The sequence below is a fragment of the Carcharodon carcharias genome, chromosome 25, assembly GCF_017639515.1.
Source record: "Carcharodon carcharias isolate sCarCar2 chromosome 25, sCarCar2.pri, whole genome shotgun sequence".
NCBI classification, from domain to species: domain Eukaryota; kingdom Metazoa; phylum Chordata; class Chondrichthyes; order Lamniformes; family Lamnidae; genus Carcharodon; species Carcharodon carcharias.
The window spans coordinates 21437037-21455713 of NC_054491.1; the positions used below are offsets into that span (position 1 = coordinate 21437037).

Consider the following 18677-nt stretch of genomic DNA (forward strand, 5'->3'; position numbering starts at 1 on the left):
ATGGCTCTATCCAATGACATTCACTGTGACTGCTGTAGCTGTGATGCAATATTATTCTTGCACTCTCTAAAGGCTTTTTACGCTGTCAACCACATCGTTCTCCTACACTCCTCCCCTCCATTGTCCACCTCAGTTGGACTGCTTCCGGTTGGTTCCACTCCTACATATACAATTGTAGTGAGTGCATTTGCACCAGTGGTTTCTCTTCTGACTCAGTAGTATCCTAATTATACATCATTAACCCTTCCTCTTCCTCATCTATGTACTGTTAGCAAAATCAACTGTAGGAAACAGGGTTCCTCTTATATGCTAATGACCACTCTCTTGGGCTAAACCAGACCTTTTCCAACCTTGGGTTTTTTAAATCAACCCTGACTGGAGCTTCTGACTATCCTCTCCATTACAAAAGCAACCTACCTTCACCTCTACAAAATCACTCATCTCTGCCCATTCTCAGCCCATCTGCTAGTTTCCTCCAGGCTCATCTATTCCAATGTACTTTTCTCCAATCATTCATCTTCCAGCCTGTATAAACTTCATTTCATCCAAAAGTCTGCTGTCAGAACCTAATCTGCACAAGTCCCACTTACCCATCACCTCTAACCTCATTGTTCTACGTTGGTTCCTGGATGCTCAATGTCTCTAATTTAAAATTCCTTATTCTCAACTTTTCCTAGCTCCGTAATCCCTTCCAGCCCTACAAATCCCTGTTCTTAATACCTCCATTCCTCCGCACCAGCCTCTTGTACATTTCCCCTTCCTCCATCCTACCATTACAGACTCTGCCTTCACCTGTTTAAACCCTCTGCATTTCCATCTCTTCACCCCTCATTCCTCTCCATTCACTTCTTGGACTTTAACAGCCTCTTTGATATCAATCACTGACTAAGCTTTTTGGCCACTCCAGCATTTTTTGTTAACTTACACCTCTGTTAAGAGTTTTGAGATTTTTCTATATTAAGGTGCTGTATTAATTCAAGTTACTATTACTAAATAGAGAATAGTAGGTGAGTAGAAGTAGGGAACATTAGAATCAGTATACTGACGCATGTTGACAAAGTTTTGGTTTTGTGTCTCTTTCATTCCACAGTCAACTGAGAATTGGTCAACTTTGATTTTTTTCCAGCCATGGTTAATGAAGGCACACTGGTTTCAATGGCTCATAGAACTTGTACCATGGTCTTTGCACTGCTGTTATTTCTAGGTATGTCTTGGGCATATCTGGCAGGATTCCAGCTCCTCTTAAATGGTTATAAACTCATTTCACTTGTGGTATATGGCTCCCTGATCATTGTCCATCTCTTCCTTCAAACAGTCTTTGCCCTGTTCGAGAGCAGCATGACAGAAAATAATGTTTTGCATTGCAGTAGCACCAATTCGGTAGCCATAATCATACCTGCTTATCAGGAAGACCCTTTATATCTGGCACAATGTCTTAACTCTGTGAAGAACATTGAGTATCCAAGTCACAAGCTGAGAATTATCATGGTCATTGATGGGAACTCCAAAGAAGACCAATACATGATGGATATGTTCAAAGAGGTTTTCTGCAATGAAGATATTGGGACATATGTGTGGAAGGGCAACTATCATTCAAGAAATTTTAATAGAATTATTCAGAATAAAGAGGATAACAACAAACAACCACACAAAGACCCTGTCAATCTGTTTTATGGGGAGGCATGTATTGGAAATCCAGAGAGATTAGAAGTGGAGTCATTAATCAGGACCAAACGTTGTGTTTGCATCATGCAGAAACGGGGAGGAAAGAGAGAAGTAATGTACACAGCCTTCAAAGCTATCGGGGACTCTGTGGATTACATACAGGTATGATCAATACAACAAGTCCTATGTCTCTAATTTAGCCTTTACACTGGGTGTGAATCTACTTCTGCATAAATTCCTCTTGTTTTAACACTCTGAAACTAAAAATTGAGCCAAGTTTCTGAGTTTTCATCTGACCTACCATATGATTCACTGTTCCTTCTTTTCAATTCCTGATCACCTCCAGTGGTTGAGAATTTATGATCTCAACTTCCCCAGCGAGCTCTGAGGCATAGTTCTTTTAATGTAATCTCAGGATGTAAGCATCACTGGTAAGGCTGACATGTTTCCCCCATCCCTGGTTGTCTTGAGAAAATGGGGTGAGCTGCCTTCTTGAGCTGCAATGGCAGACTGATGGAACTGAGCAGCTAGGCCATTTCAAAGTGCATTTAACAATCAACCATGTTGGTGTAGGGCAGAGTCCTCTGGATTACTAGTGCAATAACATAAGATCCACACTAGTGTGCCTCTGTTGGCCCAAATGAAAGTACCAGCTGCAGTCATACAAAGGGACAACCCATTCTTGTTTTAGCTGAGCTACCAAGAAGGAGGTATTATATGCAAGATTTGCAGAGGCTCTCCACATAATGATAGTGAGTTGGCCTGAACTGTTCTGGTGCACCCTCTAGTGATGAGTTCCACAATTACAACAAATCACAGGCCTTTTTGGAAACAAGGCAAGAAAGGAAAAATGTAGAAAATTAGTGCTAGGAGCATAATTATTTTTAAAGTAAATAAGGTCCTGATCCTAGGTGGCCCTATAGTTTCCCAAGTTATTGATGCATATTTTATTTATACAATTAACACATACATTTGTGCAACTGTCTCAGTCTGAGAAGGCAGAAAGTTACAAGCCTAAAGTTACAGTTTTGACGAAAAGCAACTTTACCCAACATAAAAATTCCGGGTGTAGGATTTGAGCCTTTTATTTACTTTTTTGTTTGTTCACAAGACCTTGGTCTGATGCTTTTCCTCCTTTTGAGGGATATTTTCTAATTGAAGAATGTTGTACAAATGTGTTGAGAGTTCAGACAAACTTTGCTGGTCAGAAAATATTATAAATGTGAATCATTGACTCACATTCAGATATGGTTCCACAGACCGTCTTCTGATACCTCACCCAAGCATCAGTTTCTATTTCCCAGCCTATTAAAAAGTGAGTAATAGTAAACTATATTGTATTGGCCTTAGAGTAAGTGCAGTGCAATTCTCGAGAATGATACCTGGACTAAAAGGGTTAAATTATAAAGATAGGTTACATAAATTAGGCTTGTATTCCCTTGAGTAAGGAAAGTAAGATCTGAATGATTAAGCTGAATCAATAATTTGATAAGATAAATAGTGATAAACAATTTCATTTGGTGGGGAGCCCAGAACTAGGTGATATAATCTTAAAATTAGACCTAGTGCATTCAGGGGTGAAGGCAGGGAGCACGTATTCACACAAAAGCTGTTGAAGCTCGGTGGTCAATTGAAAATTTAAAAAATGAGATTGGTCGATTTTTGTTGGGTAATATTATTCAATGTTACGGAAACTTAGGGCCGGATTTTCTGGTCCTGCCAGCAATGGGATTAGTTGTGGGCGGGATGGCAAAATTTGGAGAGCAGCCAAAGTCAATTGAAAATCCTAGCCCAAGATGGGGGTTAAGATACAAATCAGTCCTGATTTAAATGAATGACAAAACAGCCTCGAGGGGCTGAATGGTCTACTCTTGTTCGCATTTGAATGGGAGTAGGAGGGAGATTCAAGCAAACTGGTTCTATTCTATCTGACTCTTTAACACGCTTTTCAGTTGGGCATCAGGAGGAGGAACTGTGATTGATTTTAACCCCTCTTTAGCCCAGGGGTATTCCCAGCAGCAGTCGTGGGCTGGAAGCACTGAAATGTGTGCAGGCAGCTGGACTTTAAATATGCCGCCCGGCGTGCTGAAGTTGCAGGTTATGACGTGGCAGGCGAATGAGATCCCGCCCGCCATGGAAACAGCGTGTTTCCCACGAATGCATACATAATACGGCGGGTTTGGGACGACGTGATGTTTTACCCGCCTCTAATGTTGTCTGGCTAACTCAGCACAGACTAGGCAGCTCACCATCGCTTTCTCAAGGGTAATAAATGCTGGCTGCTCACATCCCATAAATAATCTTTTAAAAAAGGATATTGATTACGACGATAAATAATGACATACCAAAACAACACTTGGCTTCTTCATTCTTGTGCTAACATATCTTTTCCAGACATCACATGGGGGAAAAAATAATTCAGCAGCTATCATGGATCTTACAGTGCTAACAAACCCAACTTCTTTGCAAGAGCATTCAGTATCACAGCCTACACTTAACACTGCTAATGTGCAGTAGTTTCTAGCTCCATAGTTCTTATAAATCAATGCGTCACTTTCTTTGTCACTTTCCATTTCAGTCAGTAGTGATCTGCCGATCTGCTTGTTTCTCCATGTCTTGTAGTCTTGTTTTCCTTTTTATCAGATTCAAAATGTCAGCAGGAAGTTCAACATTTACTTCACCTCCACCTTTGTTTTGCTGTGTTTTCATCCTTGTCATTAGCATGCAAATTTGAATGAAAAGAGATAAAAAGTTAGTCATAACTTCAAATTAAATTGGCCTAGGTTGTAATTGCATAGAGAAAGAATTTGCATTTTTATTGCATTTGATCACAACCTCAGGATGCCTGAAAGCAGTTTACAACAAGTGGATTACATTTGAAGTGCAGTCACTGTTATTATTCAGGCAACAGCAACTAAAATATGTGCAACAAGATCCTAAAAACAGCAAATGAATAAACAGCCAAATGATCTATTTTTGGTGGTGAGGCTTGAAGAAGAAATTTTGACTAGGACACTGGGAGATCTCTTGCACTTCTCTATGTAAATATAGCATTTCTTACAAGCACCCAAACAGGTTGACAGAGCCTTGATTTAAATGCAAATTCATATGAAAGATGGCAATTCTGATAGTGCAGCAGTCCTTGGTAGAATGCAATGGGATAATTTTAGTTGAAGATAGTAAAGTAGATCAGTAGCAAATCGCTTTAGCATGCTACGCCTAGGAATGCTAGATACAGGCTTGTGCGTGCCAGCCACTATACTTTAAGTTGCTTATCTTGGCTATGAAGATTTGTGGGAGCCACAAAACAGACTGGGTGGAATCATCCCAGATTTGCACTGAGTGTGGTAGCAGACTGGTAAAATGACGTTTTACTCGCCAGCCGCGATGGCGGGTAAAACATCACGTCGTCCCAAACCCGCCGTATTATGTATGCATTCGTGGGAAACACGCTGTTTCCATGGCGGGCGGGATCTCATTCGCCTGCCACGCCATAACCTGCAACTTCAGGACACCGGGCGGCATATTTAAAGTCCAGCTGCCTGCACACATTTCAGTGCTTCCAGCCCACGACTGCTGCTGGGAAAATGTCCCCATAAAAGGCAAAAAGACTGCAGCTCCCCAGGTTCAGCAACTTGTCACTGGAATGTCTTCTGATGCCGTGGAGGCCTGCTGCAATGTCCTCTATCCCGGCTCTGGCCACAGGATGGGCAGTGGCATAACCTTGGGAGGTGGTGGCTGCTGTGGTCAGCGCCAACACCCTTCAAAAGAGAACAGTCACCCAGTGCCGCAAGAGGATGAATGATGATCTCCATTCCACCAGCGTAAGTCACTCTTCTCATCATTATCAACTCATACTCACAAACCCATCACACATTCACAGGGATCTCAGTCACTGCCAGTTCAAGGGACATCACCATTCATGCTCTTATACACACCATCCATGGGACCACTCACAACCCATGCCAGGCATACTTATCATCTGGCCTGGCAGGTATCCTCCTTACACTCTCTCCATCTCTATTCATGCAGGTCAAGCTGGCACACAACAACAGAGAGGTCACAGACTGGTGGAGGAATGCCTGAAATCAAGGTCTTCATGGACTTTGAAAACAGAGCCATCGAGCTGGCCGGTGACGATCTGGAGCAGTCCTTTCTTTGCTGATGGTGAGGTCAGTGGTGCTCTACCAAGTGACGGTCCAGCAGTGCAACATCCATCAGACAACCATGCTGTGAGTGATATGTGCTGTTTCACAGGCCACTGTCATGCACTAATTATCTTCCCTTGCCCAGGCACACCTGGGAAACAGTCGATGGAGTCCACGACCCAGGGCCTCCAATCAAGCCCCGAAGAAACTGCTGAAGAGGAATCTGAAGGCACCCTCCTTGAAGTCCCGTCATAGCGCTCACCCACACCCTCCACCAGTGCAGAGACACACATCTCGGAGGGACCTAGCTTTAGAATAGCCTCGCAATCACAATCTGGTGAGTGTCTGATCCACAGCAGGCTATGGCAGGGACTTACCAGGTATCTGGCACTCGAGGACTGCTGGAGGCCAGAAATGTGCTGAATCTGAGTCAGATGATGAGCCTCTGGACTCGGTCATCTTACAGATGTTGGAGCTGCAAAGGCAAGCTCAGGAATATCAGGAAGGAATGTCCACTGCGCTCCTCAGATTGCAAGGCACGATGGAGGAATCCGTCCACCTTTAAGCTGAGGTGATAGTACCGGCATTGCAATGCACTGAGGTCAACAGTGGTAGGATGGCGGCCACTATGGAGACCTTGGCTCAGGATGTTGCTCCTGCACTGCTGCCATAGTTGGCCTCTAACAGTGTGTACATGAGAGGGATGCAGGGCAGCTTGATCCCACTCCAGCTACCCCTTCTCCTCAAGGAATCAGCCTGGGACCTTGGGCACCCATAGGGAGGAGGATCAGCAGGTGTGCCCGCATCCCCGCCCCCATCCCCGGGGCCATCCATGCAGGTGACTCCAGGAGTGTCCGGTCCATCCAAATCCCCTCTTCCTGTGACCTCAGCAGCTCCAGCTCCACAGGCCAAGGATGGTGCCACTACCACACAGCAGGACCCCGAAAGCAGGCAGGGGCCCTCCAGGCATTGGGCCTCCAGAGGACACCCCCCAAAGTCATCACAGTCAGCAGGCTGCCTCCATCTCCGGTGTGGATGTCGTGGGTACACCAAGACGTAACAACATGTTTAGGAAAGTTAGGAAGATGTAACTCTTTCGAGTTAAAACCAATAAAACCAACTTAACAAAATTGGGATAAATCAGGCACAGCCCCTAATTCAGGTCAGCTGTAAAACCAAAAACAAAGTTTAAAGGAGTTAAGAAGATGTAACTCTTTCGAGTACAAACCCGTTTCCATCTGTTTCAGATGAAGTTACATTGTTTCATAGTTTGCCATTGTGAGATTTGAACTCTTGATCTTGGGGTTACAAACCCAGTACCATGACCACTTGGCTATTTAGTTGCACAGCCTGGGCATGGGCGTTAATCACTTGTACATACTGTTCACTATTGTCAATAAACTCCCAAGAATGTTTCCCTGCCTATGGCTCCTTGTTCTGATGAGCAGTGTTTGTGTCACTCAGACGTGCAACCTTTCTGTACAGGATAAAGGCAGGTGTCTTAGTCCAGGGCCTCTTCACTATGTTTGTGCAGTCTTCAGATCAAAGTGATGGTCTGGCCTCACACTCCCTCAACATATTACTGATGATTGTACTTCGATGGTGCTTGTCATTGCTGCTAGAATGTAGTGGGCACACGCCACAGAGTTCTGTCATTCTCTCTGAGTGCTCTCAGCACCTTTAAGGTGGGTCTGGCCCCCATCTCTTTAGCATCTGTGATCAGTGATGTATGGTCACTGCATGTCGTTGTCATCCTCCTGCAATCAAGTGACTATTAGGGCCTCCACTGCGTCTCCATGACAGGAGCATTAGCACAGGGGGTATGCGCCCTGCCATAAGCCAGACTGGAGTCAAATGTTCACAGATACAATGTGAAGATTTATGGGGTCTCCTCATTGCGTGTCGTCATCATCTTCCACAAATCTAGCAGCTATGAGGGCCTTCTAAGTGCTCCTGCCTCGTCTGGCAAGGGCCTTATCCCTGTCATTGCAGCTTTTGAGGACCTCCTCAGCCTCATCCAAGGAGATCTCCAGCTCCTCCATCTCCTCCTCAGCCAGCTCCTCGCCCCATTGCTACGCCAGGGTATAAAGGGCGCAGCAGGCAACAATGATGCGTGACACCCCCTGTGGACTATATTGCAGGGCTTCGCCAGACTGGTCCAGGCACCGGAGCCTCATTTTCAGCATCCCGATGGACTGCTCCACCAAGTTGCGAGTTGCAGCATGAGTCTTGTTGTACCTTCGCTCTGCTTCAGTCTGAGGCTGCTGCCTGGGTGTCATCAGCAACATCCTCTGTAGGTAGCCCCTGTCCCGGAGGAGCCATCTCTGTACCTCTGTGGACCCTGGAATACATCAGGGACCTGTGACCAACTGAGAATATAGGAGTCATGCACACTCCCTGGAAACCGTGAGCAGACCTACAGGATGCGTTTCAGGTGGTCACGCACCAGCTGCACATTCAGTGAATGGAAGCCCAGACTCCATGATCCTGATGTACTCCTCCAGCAAGATGAAAGAGAGAGACACGTGGGTTAGCATGGGTGTACTAAGAACCTGTCCTGGTTAAGTGTGAAGGTCCCATAACACATCATGGAGAGTGCTGGCCACTACATGGATGGCCAGAGATTAGTGCGCTGCATGGCTATCTGAAACCCCACCCAACTCCGCCCGATTCCATCTGGCGGCAGCTTTGCCCATTGGACTACATGCTGTGCTCTCAGCTCAGGCACAGGTATTCTCCTAACCCACACTGCAAGGCAGCACTGTTAGCTTTAACCATGGGGGACAATGGTCCAAACCAGGATGATGACATTGCAAGGGGCTGTGAGCACCTCCATCAGGGACTGCTCCATGGCCAGCTTTAGCAAGGAGATTGTACAACATGCACAGTTGTCCAACTGTTCTGCAGCCCACTAAATGCTCATTACTTCGCAGTCTGTGCCCGAGGGGTGAAAAGCTCTGGAGCACTTGGAGACATTTTGATGCCTCTGTGTTCCTTGAGTGGGCAGATAAGCTAGAAGCCCAACTCCAGTCATATCAATGGCTGCGCCTGAACTGACTCAGCTGCAGAGGAATGGTCATTTTATGCAAGGTGACCCTAATGCACGGCTGCTTCCTTCGACCACCCTAACCCACCACCCCACCCCCTGCCCCGAATGCTGTGTGCCACATTCAACCGCAGGGCAGCTCTAGTGCCCACATCCCCCAGTCACCTCAAATGCAGGGCTGCCCTTGTCCACGCTCCCCCCTAAGTCACCGCAACCACAGGGCTATCCTTGCCCCCTCCTACACCCCAACTCACCTGAACTGCAGGTCTGACCTTGCCCCTTCCCCCAGTCACCTCAACCAAAGGGCTGCCCTTACCCCACCCCCAAGTCCCTCAAACACAGGACTGCCCTTGCCCCACCCGACCCCTCTCCCTTGAAGTCCAACAAGCAACCCGCCAGTGGTGGGCTGAGCGGACAATCGCAAATTGGTTTCATGCTGTCGTGAACCGATCATGCCATATTGTCCACTCACGCCACTGAAACGCCCGACACTGGAGGGCACGGAAAATCCTGGCCACTGTTTCTTCGATGTAATCTTGTTATGCCAGTGTTGTCTCTCCATACAGAATGTAGATAATTTCTTGACTGAAATCAATTGTCACAACAGGAACAGGGTCTAGCTGGAATTTTCCGGCTCCTCCCTCTGGTGGAACTTCTGGTCCTGCTGAAGTGAACGGAATTTTGAATAGCCTGCCACATCCGCTATGATGGGACCCACCATGAAATATAGAAACTTAAAAACTAGGAGCAGTAGTAGGCCATTCAGCTCTTCGAGCCTACCTCACCATTCAATCTGATCATGGCTGATCCTCTATCTCAATGCCATATTCCCACTTTCTCTCCATACCCCTCAATGCCCCTAATATCCAAAAATTTATCAATTTCTTTCTTGAATATACTCAGTGACCCAGCCTCCACAACATTCTGTGAGAGAGAATTCCACAGGTTGACCACCCTCTGAGTGAAGAAATATTTCCTTATCTCAGTCCTAAATGGCCTGCCCCGCATCCTGAGACTGTGGCCTCTGATTCTAGACTCCCCAACCAGGGGAAACATCCTCTCTGCATCCAGTCTGTCCAGCCCTGTTAGAATTTTATACGTTTCAATCAGATCCCCTCTCATTCTTCTAAACTCTAGTGAATACAGGCCCAGTGAAACCAATCTCTCCTCATACGACAGTCCTGCCATGCCCAGTATTAGCCTAGTGAACCTCCGCTGCACTCCCTCTATGGCACGTATATCCTTCCTTAGATAAGGAGACCAAAACTGTGCACAATACTCCAGGTGTGGTCTCACCAAGGCCCTGTATAACTGCAGTAAGACATCTCTACTTCTGAACTCAAATCCTCTTGCAATGAAGACCAACATACCATTTGCCTTCCTAATTGCTTGCTGCACCTGCCTATTTACTTTCTTTGACTCGTGTATGAGGACACCCAGATCCCTTTGTACATCCACATTTCTCAATGTATCACCACTTAAATAATACTCTGCCTTTTTGTTTTTCACACCGAAGCATATAACTTCACATTTATCCACCATATACTGCATCTACCATGTGTTTGCCCACACACACAACTTGTCTGAATCGTCCTGAAACCTCCTTGCATCCTCCTCATGGCGCACAACCCCACCCAGTTTTGTGTTGTCAGCAAATTCGCAAATATTGCATTTGGTTCCCTCATCCAAGTCATTTATGTATATCGTGAATAGCTGGGGCTCAAGCACTGATCCCTGCGGTACACCACGAGTCACCGCCTGCCACCCAGAAAAAAGACCAATTTATTCCCACTCTGCTGTTTCCGGTCTGTCAACCAATTCTCAATCCATGCCAGTATATTACCCCCAATCTCATGTGCTTTAATTTTGCCCACTAGCCTCTTACGTGGGACCTTATCAAAAGCCTTCTTGAAATCAAAATACAACACATCCACTCCCTTATCTATTCTACTAGTTGCATCCTCAAAACAATCCAGCAGAGTAGTTAAGCATGATTTCCCTTTCATAAACCCATGCTGCCTTTGTCTAATATTGTTAATGCTTTCCAAGTGTTCTGTTACCACATTTTTTAATATAGACTCTAGCATTTTACCCAGTACTGATGTTAGGCTAACTACTCTAAAAAAGTTCTCTGTTTTTTCTCTCCCTCCTTTTTTTAAATAGTGGGGTTACATTTGCCACCCTCCAATCTGTAGGAACTGCTCCAGAGTCTATAGAATTTTGGAAGGTGACCACCAATGCATCTAAAATTTCCAGGGCCACTTCCTTTAGTACTCTGGGGTGTAGATTATCAGGCCTTGGGGATTTTTCAGCCTTTAACCCCAATAATTTCTCTAGTACCATATTTTTTTTACTAAAACTGATTTTCTTCAATTCCTCCCTCTCACTAGACCCTTGGTACCCTAACATTTCTGGGAAATTATTTCTGTCCTCTTTTGTGAAGACAGACCAAAATATGTGTTCAATTCTTTCGCCATTTCTTTGTTCCCGTTATAATTAACCCCCGGTTCTGACTGTATGTGACCTACATTTGTCTTCGCTAACATATTTATAGAAGCTTTTACAGTCAGTTTTTATGTTCCTTTCAAATTTACTCTCATACTCCATTTTCCACTTCTTGATCAATTCTTTTGTCCACTTTTGCTGAATTTTAAACTGCTCCCTATCCTCAGGCTTACTGTTTTTTTCTGGCAATTTTATATGCCTCCTCTTTGGATCTAATACTATCCATGCTGGGACTAGAAACTCTGCTAGCCACATAATCATTCTCCATGTTCCAACAAGAAGTGTGCCTTCTTTGGGTTTCAAGGTTGTCAATACCAGCTGCAACAATGCTTTGCCATCACAAGTCTTTTGTACTTGTTTCTTCTGAATTCTCTGTTGGTATTTTGCAGTTTCAGCATTGTAATAAGAATATCGTTAAAGTGTGCTTGTTGACCATTGTCACTACCTGCACTTTGCACAGTTTATTGCAGGAAATGCATTTTGTCAGCCTTATTTTATTTATTTACATTCCATTTGCTCTAAAAACATAAGATATAGGAGCAGGAGTAGACCATATAACCCCCTTGAGATGCTCCGCTACTCTTTTATTTTAATTCAGTCTTGGGATACGGGTATCGCTGGTGAGGTCAGCATTTATTGCCCATCCCTTGAGAAAGTGGTGGTAGTAAAACACTTTCTTGAGCTGCTGCAGTCTGTATGATGTTGGTACTCCCACAGTGCTGTTAGGAAGGGAGTTCCAGAATTTTGACCCAGCAAGTCTAGTTTTATTGTTGGGGTTGTATTGTGAGAACTAGCACACAGTATTTTAAATGATGAACAATACAGCATTCAACACCTTACTTGGTCCTTTCATTCTTCACATCTGGAATGCCTTTTTGGTTCGTGATCACATAATCTATCAATTACTGATGCTTAGAATATTGATGTATCCAGATCAATCCATGTATCTGAAAACAATCTTTACAATAATGCTAAAGTTGGACATATAGGTACATCAGGAATAGCCCAATATTATTGGCCTGGCCAGTTTTCGTGGAAGGTTGCTGACTATTGTCCAGATATAGGTAGATGAATGGTTAACGTAATATAGGAAAAAATTTATGAGCCATGGCATCCTGGCCTGCTAGCAAAACATATTGGGCACTCTGGCAACATAATTTTCTGATGATTCATTATGTTTAGAAGATCATGAAAAACATGAAATACAGATATTCTCTGCCAGCAGATAATGATCCCTGCCAGCTGAGTGAACTTCTAAAATGACCTCTTATTTATCTTTATCAATAGATTATTTAACTTTAGCCATGAATTGCATATCTTTATCAATTGATTGTGGAACTGTCTGTATTTTAGGTCTGTGATTCGGATACAAAGCTTGACTCACAAGCAACTATGGAACTGGTTAAAGTTTTAGATTCAAAGGAAAACTATGGAGCAGTTGGAGGGGAAGTGCGAGTACTCAATGTCACCGACTCGTTTGTTAGCTTCATTAGCAGCCTGCGTTACTGGATCACATTCAATATAGAACGAGCCTGCCAGTCTTACTTTGACTGTGTGTCCTGTATTAGTGGACCTTTAGGTAAGGCATGTGAACAAATCAGGATCTTATTGGAGGATGTCATGATCCCAGATAGTTTAAAATAAAACCCTTTTTTAGATCTCCCTGGTACAGATGCAATCCTGCAGAGTAGGTCTAAACTGTGGAGCTTACCTTTTAGTCACCTAGGACAAAGAAAAATTATCCAGGATGCATCAAGGCTGAACAAGAGTCAAAGAGAAGATAAGTCACATAGCAATGATGTCAAGTTTGGGTTTTAAAAGTCAGCCATTTGTAGTACAAAGGAAAGACTGAGAGATGTGATGCATTTGACAGCATTAAATCCTGGGAATGAGTGAGTTAGAATAGGAGACAGTGTGATGAGTCTTGATTTCAATACATTGAAAGCGCAGGGAGAAGAACGCATATTGGAGCTTAGGAAGAACAAGAGAGAAAAGTTCAGATGGGGAACTGTCCAATGAAGTATTGGTAAATTACCAGAGACAAGAGGCAGATGTGTTGTCAGGCTTCTGTGAGTATTGTTTGGCTTTGCTATCATGTCTGACTTCCTCAATAGCTCAGCTGATTAACCTTACTTCTAACTTCCTCAAATTTAACTTCTATCCCTGGTATGAGAACCATTCATCAAAACATACTGAACTGTTAGATCAGACTCGGATCCATGATCTGTTTTTAATTCTAACAATGACTTTCTGTTTCAGGGATGTACAGGAATAACTTGCTCCAGCAGTTACTAGAACCCTGGTACAATCAGAGATTCCTGGGAATCCGGTGCACATTTGGGGACGATCGTCACTTGACCAATAGGGTGCTTAGTCTGGGCTATTCCACCAAGTAAGAGATTAATCTATTTTCTGCTCAGTTTTGAATTTAAAAAATTGCGTTGTAGCTGACAAGATAAACCCAGGCTTGTTATTTCTGCTTAAATGGATGAGGATTTCTTAGACAGTGTGATGGAAAAGTCTGGGAAGTTGGTTGAATGATTGTGTGTGTGATTATGTCAGGCTGTTGTTTGACTAGTCTGGTGCAAGTCTCCTGATTTTAGTGAAGAGGACTTTGCAGGATCAATTTGGTTGGGTGTGCTGTTGTCATGTTCAGCGCCTAGGTCAATTCTGGGTGATCCATCTAGTTATATTCTTATTGTGTCATGTAGCAGTTTGATAGAACTAATTACTTTACTTGGCTAATTCACAAGGTAGTTAAAAGTTATGGACAGGAAGACAATTATTTTGTTTTTTATTCATTCATGAGGTGTGGATATTGTTGGCTAGGCCAGCATTTCTTGCCCATCCCTAATTGCCCTCAAGAAAGTGGTGGTGAACTGCCTTCTTGAACTGCTGCAGTCCAAATAGTATAGGGAGGGAGTGCTGTTAGGAAGGGAGTCCCAGGATTTTGTCCCAGCAACAATGAAGGAATGGTGATATATTTCCAAGTCAGGATGGTCTGTGGCTTGAAGGGAAACTTCCAGGTGGTGGTGTTTCCATGCATCTGCTGCCCTTGTCCTTCTAGATTGTAGTGGCGGTGGGTTTGGAAAGTGTGGTCTAAGGAGTCTTGGTGGGCTCCTGCAGTGCATCTTGTAGATGGTACACACTACTGCCACTGTGCGTCTATGGTGGAGGGCGTGAATGTTTGTGGATAGGGGGCCAATCAAGCGGGCTGCTTTGTCCTGGATGGTATCGAGCTTCTTGAGTGTTGTTGGAGCTGCACTCGTCCAGACAAATGGAGAGCATTCCATCACACTCCTAACTTGTGTCTTATAGATGGTGGACAGGCATGAGGTCAGGAGCTGAGTGGTCTTGGCAGAACCCAAACTGAACGTCAGTGTGCAGGTTATTGCTAAGCAAGTGCCAGTTGATAGCACTGTTGATGACCCCTTCCATCACTTTGCTGATGATCGAGAGTAGACTGATTTGGGGGGGTGGGGGGGGTGGGGGGCGTGTAATTGGCCAGTCCAGATTTATCCTGCTTTTTGTGTACAGGACATACGTGAACAATTTTCCACATTACCAGGTAGGTGCCAGTGTTGTAGTTGTACTGGACCAGCTTGGCTAGGGGTGTGGCAGATTCTATAGCACAAGTCTTCAGTACTATTGCCGGAATATTGTCAGGGCTTTGCAGTATCCAGTGCCTTCAGCTGTTTCTTGATATCACATGGAGTGAATCTGTGATGCTAGGGATCTCCAGAGAAGGCAGAAATGGATCATCTGGATGACGATTGTTGCAAATGCACTGATGCGCTGGGCTCCCCCATCTTGCAGGATGGGGATATTTTGGAATCTCCCTCTCCAGTGAGTTGTTTAATTGTCCACCACCATTTACGATTGCATGTGTCTGGACAGCAGAGCTTAGACTTGATCTGTTAGTTGACGGATCGCTTGTCTTTGTCTATTGCATGCTGCTTTCGCCGTTTGGCATACAAGTGTCCTGAGTTGTATCTTCACCAGGTTGACACCTGATTTTTGGGTATGCCTGGTGCTGCTCCTGGCATGCCCTCCTGCACTCTTCATTGAGCCAGGGTTGGTCCCCTGACTTGATGGTAATGGTAGAGCAGGTGATAAAAACAAAAAAAAAAACAAAAAAAACTGCGAATGCTGGAAATCCAAAACAAAAACAGAATTACCTGGAAAAACCCAGCAGGTCTGGCAGCATCGGCGGAGAAGAAAAGAGTTGACGTTTCGAGTCCTCATGACCCTTCGACAGAACTTGAGTGAATCCAAGAAAGGGGTGAAATATAAGCTGGTTTAAGGTGTGTGGGTGAGGGGTGTTTGGGTGGGGGGAGAGAAGTGGAGGGGGTTGGTGTGGTTGTACGGACAAACAATCAGTGATAGAAGCAGATCATGAAAAGATGTCACAGACAACAGAACAAAAGAACACATAGGTGTTAAAGTTGGTGATATTATCTAAACGAATATGTTAATTAAGAATGGATGGTAGGGCACTCAAGGTATAGCTCTAGTGGGGGTGGGGGGAGCATAAAAGATTTAAAAATATTTTAAAATAATGGAAATAGGTGGGAAAAGAAAAATCTATACAATTTATTGGAAAAAACAAAAAGAAGGGGGAAGAAACAGAAAGGGGGTGGGGATGGAGGAGGGAGCTTAAGACCTAAAGTTGTTGAATTCAGTATTCAGTCCGGAAGGCGGTAAAGTGCCTAGTTGGAAGATGAGGTGTTGTTCCTCCAGTTTGCGTTGGGCTTCACTGGAACAATGCAGCAAGCCAAGGACAGACATGTGGGCAAGAGAGCAGGGTGGAGTGTTAAAATGGCAAGCGACAGGGAGGTTTGGATCATTCTTGCGGACAGACCGCAGGTGTTCTGCAAAGCGGTTGCCCAGTTTACGTTTGGTTTCTCCAATGTAGAGGAGAGCAGGTGATATGTTGGGCCTTGAGGTTACAGATTGAGGTTGAGTACAATTCTGCTGCTGATGGTTTGCAGATTGCCCAATCTTGAGTTGCTAGATCTGTTTGAAATCTATCCCATTTAGCATGGTGGTAGTGCCACACAGCACAATGGAGGGTATTCTCAATGTGAGGACAGGACATTGTCTCCACAAGGACTGTGCAGACCTACTGATACCGTCATGGACAGATGCATCTGCAGGAGGCAGATTGGTGAGGATGAGGTCAAGTATATTTTTCCCTCACTACCTGCTGCAGACCCAGTTTAGCAGCTTTGTCCTTTAGGTCTCGGCTAGCTCGGTCAGTAATGGTGCTACTGAGCCACTCTTGGTGATGGATATTGAAGTCCCTACCCAGAGTACATTCTGCACTCTTTCCACCCTGTGTTTCCTCCAAGTGATGTTCAACATAAAGGAGTATTGATTCATCAGCTGAAGTGGGGTGCGGACTGTATGTGGTAATCAGCAGGAGGTTTCCTTGCCCATGTTTGACCTGATGCCATGAGACTTAATGGGGTCTGGAGTCAATGTTGAGGACTCCCAGGGCAACTCCCTCTGACTGTATACCACTGTGCTGCCACTTTTACTGCTGATGGGACAGTGATGGTGGTGTCTGGGACATTATCTGTAAGTTATGATTCCGTGAGCATGACTTTGTCAGGCTGTTGCTTGACTAGTGGGACAACTCTCTCAATTTTGGCACAAGCCCCCAGATGTTAGTAAGGAGGACTTTGCAGGGTCGACAGGACTGAATTTGCCGTTGTTTCTGGTGCCTAAGTCTGTCTGGTTTCATTCCTTTGTAGCAGTTTGATACAACTGAGTGGCTTGCTAGGCCATTTCAGAGGGCATTTAAGAGTCAACCACATGGCTGTGAGTGACATGCCGGCCAGGTCAGGTAAGGACAGCAGATTTCCTTCCCTAAAGGCATTTATTGGCACCAGAGGGCTTTTACGACAATGGTTTCATGGTCATCATTAGACTTTTAATTCCAGATTTTTATTGATTGAATTCAAATTACACCATCTGCCATGGTGGGATTCGAACCCAAGTTCCCGGAACATTACCCTGGATTTCTAATCTAGTGAGAATAACACTATGCCACCATTTGCCTTAAAATGATAAGATGGCTGAAAAGGCTGGCAGAGATGGGGCTGCAATGCCAAGTCATCCCAGTGTCTGTGATCAGCTTGGCTTTAATTGGTTGATAATATTGAATGTGTGTTAAATTTGACTGTTTTAAAATGAAAGTCAAATACAGAAATAAGGAAAGTTAATTAATGAAAACTCGTTTGTTTCATCCAGGTATACACACAAGGCTTGGTGCTACACAGAAACTCCAGCTCAATATCTGCGCTGGCTTAATCAACAAATACGTTGGACCAAGTCATCCTTCATTGAGTGGTTCTACAGTTCTCTCTGGTGGCATAAGCAAAGTCTGTGGATTACGTATGAGTCTGTAGTTATGGGGATTTTGCCAGTATTCATTATTGTCACAGTTGTCAAGGTATTCTACCACGAGTCTCTCTGGGACATTCTCTGGGTGCTCCTCTGCTTCCATGCCTTTGCACTGCTCAAAGCATTCAATGCCGTTTGCCTGAATGGGAGTCTGGTGATGATATTAGTATCTCTGCATCCTGTCATCTACCTGAGTGGGCTGCTGCCAATCAAATGTTTTTCTCTTATTACCATTAACAATAGCAGCTGGGGAACATCTGGACGCAAAGAGAGAGTCAAGAACTACATCCCATTGCTTCCGCTCTTGGTGTGGGGGATCATCCTTCTTGTCGGTTTAATCGAGACTATATTCACGGAGACTGAAAGATCTTGGATCCACGCTGAACAACCATCATATAAAAACTGTGTGCTCTATGGTTCACTGGCCTTGTTTTTATACTGGGCATGGATGGTTGCAATTTACCATTTTTGGTCATGGCAACGGCGTAGAAGGAACACTGCAATGTACCGCGTTGAAGCTTAGATAGATTTTGTGTAAATCACTTCACATTACTGAAAAAATTGAGGAATAACCAGCACCTTGAAGCATAAATTTAGAAATTTTGCTTTTTATTCCTTTTCTCTGCAGTCCCTCCTGGGCCATTCACCTTTTATAGTCAGAACAGTGGTACTGATACGATCTCCCAGCTCTCTGCCAGCTTAATCTGTGATAGCCAGTGCCACAGAGCTTTATATTTTTGGAACACTTTCATCAGTAGTGGGTAAATGCACCACTTATGGTGATGATCCAAACAGACAGTGAAGATTGTCCTTTCGTGGTGACAGTATAGGGCACTATAACTAGCCTTAGTGTCTTTATACTAACAAGTGGATAAAGTAGCAAGAGCTCCCCCCTCCTGTTTGCT

The 18677-nt window shown here is 44.5% G+C and overlaps 1 protein-coding gene across 1 annotated transcript; it reads left to right on the forward strand.

Moving 5' to 3' along the window:
• The first annotated feature begins 1176 nt into the window (after positions 1 to 1176).
• Positions 1177 to 18295, forward strand: LOC121269577 (hyaluronan synthase 1-like). Its single transcript, XM_041174277.1, has 4 exons — positions 1177 to 1827; positions 12718 to 12943; positions 13624 to 13756; positions 17620 to 18295. Exons 1-4 carry the CDS (start codon positions 1177 to 1179, stop codon positions 18293 to 18295), a joined length of 1686 nt encoding a protein of 561 aa, XP_041030211.1.
• Positions 18296 to 18677: the final 382 nt, after the last annotated feature.